Below are 5,000 nucleotides of genomic sequence, written 5' to 3' on the forward strand. Positions count from 1 at the left end.
GGTTATGGGGGGGGGGTCCTGGTTGACACATACTGGATAATTCTGGACATTTCTAACAGGCAGGTCCTTAGGAGGGCTAAAGCTATATGGGTCTGCCAGGACCCTCCGCTCCAGAGAGAGTTTGAGCTTTTGCCCTCTGGCCGTAGTTTCAGGGCTCCTGCTAGGAGGGCTAACAGCTAAAAGAAGTGATGTTTGCTTCATCCCTAGTGCTGTTAATATGCTAAATGGGGCGGCTGTGGCGCAGGAGGTAGAGCCGCCCTCTAATGATCGCAAGGTTGGCAGATCGGCGGTTCGAGCCCCGGCTGGCCACATGTCGAAGTGTCCTTGGGCAAGACACTGAACCCCAAATTCCTCCCAGTGAGCGGGCCGGCCGGCGCCTTGCATGGTAGCTTGCCGCCATTGGTGTGTGAATGTGTGTGTGAATGGGTGAATGAGAGGCCGTTGTAAAGCGCTTTGGATAAAGGCGCTATATAAGTACAGTCCATTTACCATTTACCAAATGGAAAATAACACTGGCTGCATTCTTACACTCCCCCTGCACTTTTCACACACTTGCTCTTTTTTGTACTGGTATGAATGTACATTTCTCTGTATTAGCTCTGCAATTGTATTGTATTGATTATTGTGTTGAGGCTGCAAACCTAACTCCCCCTAGGGGACAATAAAGAAACCTTGAATCTGGAACAAAAGCAGGGAAGGAAATGGCCTTGAATGAATGTGTTCTCATCTCAACTCTACTTTTACACTTTAACCATTTAGTAGACACTTTTACCCAAAGAGATTTACAATTACAGATAACAGGGACAGTCTCCCTGGAGTAGCTTAGGGCTAAGTGCCTTACTCAAGGACACACTAGTGGTGGTGTTCCCAGGTCTTACCCAAGGACACACTAGTGGTGGTGTTCCCAGGTCTTACTCAAGGACACACTAGTGGTGGTGTTCCCAGGTCTTAAGGCCGATTTAAAGTTCTGCGTCGAATTTACGTGCGTAGCTTACGTAATCTACGTAAGGGGTCTTGCACTTTACACTTCTGCGTAGGCCGCGCTGCAATTACACCGTCACATCGCTAGGTGGCAGTGTGTTTTCTATGCCCCTGTGCTGTGCCTCTTCCGGTTAGGAACTCAACGGAGCTCAAAGCTCAAAGCGGCATAATAGCGATCTTTTTGTTGTTATGCTTGTTGTAAATAAAAGTTATATGATGCATTGAAATGACATTAAACTAAGATAATACGATGGTTATCATAATTTTTCAAATCTTTATTAATAAGTAATTACAGAAAAAGTAAATGACATTTCTGTCATGGCTTCCGCATTTTGGCCGACGAGAGAGTCGGAATCATGTGCTACCAAGCGGACCAATCACAGAGCTTACTGTTGCGTAGAAACTGACGCGTTCTTACATTTTTGGAGATGTGCACGTAAACCCTCTCCGTAGGCAAGGCGGGCCCACGCGGGCCGACGCAAGGCTACGGCGTCGATTTTACGCAGAACTTTAAATCGGCTTTTACTCAAGGACACACTAGTGGTGGTGTTCCCAGGTCTTACTCAAGGACACACTAGTGGTGGTGTTCCCAGGTCTTACTCAAGGACACACTAGCGGTGGTGTTCCCAGGTCTTACTCAAGGACACACTAGCGGTGGTGTTCCCCAGGTCTTACTCAAGGACACACTAGTGGTGGTGTTCCCAGGTCTTACTCAAGGACACACTAGTGGTGGTGTTCCCAGGTCTTACTCAAGGGCACACGAGTGGTGGTGTTCCCCAGGTGGGATTTGAACTCATGACCTTCTGATCACCAGTCCAACTCACTATCCACTAGACCACCATTACCTCTAACCCCCCCGTCCCCCCTCCCCCTGCTCTCTACAGAAAGACATCGGCACCAGGTTGATGCCTGCCTTCAGGACCCCCTCTAAGATCCCCTTCTCCGACGTGAACATCGGCAAGGGCACGGCCCACCCCCCCCGCTGGACGTCCGACAGCACCCTGGCAGAGGTCACCAGCGTGCAGCTGGAGTTCAGGGAGCTCAGCCGCCTGACGCAGGAGCCGCTGTACCAGGTGAGGCCAGGGGGAGGCGCTCTATCCGGTTGGTAAGTCTGACGTCAAATGTGACGTTTAGCAATTTCCGGGTCCAAACCAGAAATTCCCCGTACCAGTGTACTACAGCGGTAGAATGACAGTTCAATCGTTTTTTAGACTGGGATCTATTCATACAACACTTTTCTGTTTTTCCCATATTTGTCAGTGTCTTTGAGCCTCGGAAAAGCGCTGACATTTCGAAGAAAGCGCCTCAGCCAACTTTGGACCCGGAAACACGTCACGACTTAACAACCGAATAGGGGCGCTCTACCACCGGCTAGCCTAGCCTCTCGTTCATCCTGTCTTCTCTGACAAATAGGTGTTGTTTGACCTTTAGCAGTAGTATAAAAGGTTGGGAGTGGGAGAACCGGTTTTAGAGTAATTAGTTTGTTATGGGTGTATAGTAATGCATCAAGTCTGTATCCCTTTCACAACTGCCCCCTATGACAGTTGTCAGGGTTTGTGTTTAAATCACCAACTGCCAAAGAATTCCCGGAACTCTCGCCACCTAGAGTGCCAAGTGTTTTATGGTGGTATAATCTACCGTATTTTCCGGACTATAAGTCGCGGTTTTTTTCATACTTTGGCTGGTCCTGCGACTTATAGTCAGGTGCGACTTATATATCAATAATTCATAATCTCTGACTGACATGAACTGACATACGGTAATCTCTGACTGACATGAACCAAGGAGTAACTTCCGCTAGCGCCTCATACACGATAGAATAGCCATTATACTTGACAATGTGGACATTAAACACGACAATGTGGACATTAAACATGATGTTATGGACCTTATACACAATGTTATGGACGTTAGAAACGATATTAAAGTCATTTATTCCTTCCAGAGGCTGTTTAACGTTGCAATGTTGTACCCGCGAGTAGCATTGTGCTACTTCCGGTAGCGCTTCATACGCGATAGAATAGCCATTATACTCGACAATGTGGACATTAAACACGACAATGTGGACATTAAACATTATGTTATGGACCTTATACACAATGTTATGGACGTTAGAAACGATATTAAAGTCATTTATTACCTTTCAGAGACTGTTCAATGTTACATTGTTTGTAGACTGCAAGTCATCCCCACTACTTCCGTTTTCACAAAGCTATCTTTGTCATGGCCTCATACACGATAAATAGTCGTTACACTCGACAATGTGGACATTAAGCACTATATTATCAGCGTTATACACGATATTATGAACGTTATACACGATGTTAAAGTCATTTATTACCTTTTAGAGGCTGTTCAAAGTTTCATTTTTCCTCCGCGACGCCATGTTGTTAGCCCCGCGCTAGCTAGCGGACTTTACACTCGATAATACAAGTATTCCTTAACCTTTCAGAAGAAGTTTCAACGTGAATTATGTCCTTCCTGGGCTTACAAATCCTCTCATGTCTCTTCACAGTGCCAGACTAGAGTCAAGCTCAACAGGGTCTTCTTTCCCCGCTGATTCCGCCAAGCCCGTTCCCTTGAACCATGCGACTTATAGTCCAGTGCGACTTATATGTGGTTTTTTCCTCTTCATGACCCATTTTTGGCCTGCTGCGACTTATACTCGGGTGCGACTTATAGTCCGGAAAATACGGTACCTAGCAACAGTACTTTGATTGGCTACAACATGAAGCATCATCATTTATGCATTTCTGGGGAATAAAATCACTCGTGGCACTCTAGAAATGTGACCCACCCTGACTGTGTGTCCCCCCCCCCCCCCCCCAGGAGGTGGTGAACGAGGTGATGAGGCTGGTCCACAGGCTGTCCCACCCCCACCCCCCACCCTGATTGTGTGTGTGTGTGTGTGTGTGTGTCCCTCCCCAGGAGGTGGTGAACGAGGTGATGAGGCTGGTACACAGGCTGTCCCACCCCCACCCTGACTGTGTGTGTGTGTGTGTGTGTGTGTGTGTGTGTGTGTGTGTGTCTCCCCAGGAGGTGGTGAACGAGGTGATGCGTCTGGTCCACAGGCTGCCAGGGAAGCAGGACGGCCTGGTGCCCATGTTCATCAACACCAACAGCGGCCAGTTCAGCCACAAGGGCGTGTTCACCCTGGGCGCCCGCGCTGACAGCTACTACGAATACCTGCTGAAGCAGTGGATCCAGGGAGGCAAGACTGAGACTGAGTATGGAGGAGAATATAATATCATCATTACATTATATAATAATATAATATAATATTAATAATAATATATAATAATAATATTATTAATAATAATAATAATAATAATAATAATAATAATAATAATAATATATAATATTAGTATATAATGTTATATTAATAATAATAATAATAATAATAATATAATATAATAATATCGTTAGCCTCATAGCATAATTGCATAAAGCATAGCATAAAGTCATATTTTGGCCAAATGTATATATCTGCCTAACGCCCAAGCTCCACCTACTGCGTTGCGTCACCTCGCCATCGGCGTTGCGTCAACTTCCCGTTGTCCATGCTCCACCTGAGCGTTGCGTCACCGTCAACGTTCTACCTGCTCCACTGTCATTTGGCGCATATAAAAATATATATTTTTGATTGATTGATTGAAAACCTTTATTGTCCCCAATGGGGAAATTTTGTTGTCAAACAGCTCAGTTAGGGCAGAAAACATTCAGTACAGAAAACAGAAAAACATTCAATAAAATACATAAAACAGTGCAGGCTCAATAAGTAAAAAGTTCCAAAAGTTCCATCTCCAGGTCTCCCCCACCCTGCCGGGCCTGGTTGTAGAGTCGGAGTGCAGCTGGAATAAAGGACTGTCCAAATCTTTTTGTACTTTGACGGGGGAGAACAAATCTGTGGCTGAACTTGCTCCTCATCCCTGCCAGCTCGCAGTACATCGGGTGGGAGGGATTGGCCAGCATTTTCCACCTCAAGTATCAGCCGTTCGTCATCCATTTTTGCAACAAGC

General features: G+C 46.1%; 1 protein-coding gene across 1 annotated transcript in view; it reads left to right on the forward strand.

Moving 5' to 3' along the window:
• Positions 1 to 5,000, forward strand: part of man1b1a (mannosidase, alpha, class 1B, member 1a) — a gene marked incomplete at both ends in the record, with an annotated part of 21,832 nt that overhangs the window by 8,816 nt on the left and 8,016 nt on the right. The window contains 2 exon segments of the mRNA XM_080529720.1: positions 1,866 to 2,054; positions 4,018 to 4,208. Of these exon segments, the coding sequence (XP_080385846.1) occupies positions 1,866 to 2,054; positions 4,018 to 4,208 (380 nt within the window).

The sequence above is a fragment of the Nansenia antarctica genome, assembly GCF_963989245.1.
Source record: "Nansenia antarctica genome assembly, chromosome: 4".
In the NCBI taxonomy this organism is placed as follows: Eukaryota; Metazoa; Chordata; class Actinopteri; order Argentiniformes; family Microstomatidae; genus Nansenia; species Nansenia antarctica.